At 39.6% G+C, this 1191-nt stretch overlaps 1 protein-coding gene across 1 annotated transcript in view; it reads left to right on the forward strand.

Annotated features, from left to right (window-relative positions):
• The first annotated feature begins 841 nt into the window (after positions 1–841).
• Positions 842–1191, forward strand: part of LOC121034360 (olfactory receptor 1L3-like) — a 906-nt gene continuing 556 nt past the window's right edge. Inside the window, exon 1 of the mRNA XM_040481186.1 lies at positions 842–845. Within this exon, the coding sequence (XP_040337120.1) occupies positions 842–845 (4 nt within the window). The remainder of the gene's footprint in view (positions 846–1191) is intronic.

Genomic DNA, 1191 nt, shown 5'->3' on the forward strand with positions numbered 1-1191 from the left:
GAAGACAGGGATGTGGGGCCATTTGAAGAAGGAGAACACATGTAATTCCTTGGGATCCTTGGAGACAATCCTGCACAAAGTTAATGCATGATTTTGTTCTTATTATCTCCCCTATCAAACACCAGGGACTTAGTGACACAGCATCAGAGGATATTCCCATGAGGGAAGCAGGGGCTGTAAGTATATATATCTTGGAAAGGATTGTAAGAATCCATGGAAGGGAGCATTCAGATTTAAGGAGAATTAGGAGGTTTTCTACAATCAGGCACATTTTCTGTATGCTATCTCTTGGCACAGTTTGTCTTCTTTTTCACTAATAATTCCATGGAGCATGAATGAAGGCAGTGGAATGAATACATGAAGTAAGATTTTAATGTCCTTCCCAGGTAAGAAATGAATTTTGAGAATGCCTGGTGAGAAGATATAAATATTTGATCTCAGACAGATAATTAGTCATCATTGGACACTAAGAAAGATAACTTAACGTCTGTGCTAAATGTTGAGATTTAGGTATCTATATTCTATACTCAAATCTTTCTTTACCCAGTCCACTTGTAAGCCACCTTCCCCTGACCTCAAGATATGAAATATGAGCTGAAGAACAGGGAATTTGGGGAGAGAATTTTCTCTTGAAAATTCACTTCGTCTCTCTCACTTTCCCTTCTCCATCTTTCTTTGCCCTCTGCTTACTTTCAACATTCAACCAAATGGTTTTGTAGGCCATTCTTACTTCCATTGCAAATGGTGTGGGAAGAAGCATCTTGATTTAAAAAGATGGCTCTTCATCAACCATAAACTAGGTGAAATAGCTTTTTCATGATTATATAGATGTGCATTAGCCATGGGTAATCTTTATGAGAAGTTGACCTTAACCTGATTCATAGACTGCATCTGTGGTTCCTGTGATTACTAGTCACAGAGTAAGGAGGAGGAAAAGGGAATCAAGCCTGCTCTCCCTCTTTACTCCTCCTCCTCCTCTTCTTCCTCCTCCTTCTCTTCCTCCTCCTCCTCCTCCTCCTCCCCCTTCTCATCCTCCCCCACCGTTTAGTTTTCCTTCTTCCTCTCTGTCTCTCTCTCTCCTTCAATCAGTTTTCTATAGATCTCTATATCAAAGATTCTAAAAGAACAAGTGAAAACACAACTTTGGCTCTCATTTGCCCATATTCATAAAGAAAAACATTGAAGTACATG

This window comes from Herpailurus yagouaroundi, unplaced genomic scaffold, assembly GCF_014898765.1.
Source record: "Herpailurus yagouaroundi ecotype Mexico unplaced genomic scaffold, PumYag 160, whole genome shotgun sequence".
Classification (NCBI taxonomy): domain Eukaryota; kingdom Metazoa; phylum Chordata; class Mammalia; order Carnivora; family Felidae; genus Herpailurus; species Herpailurus yagouaroundi.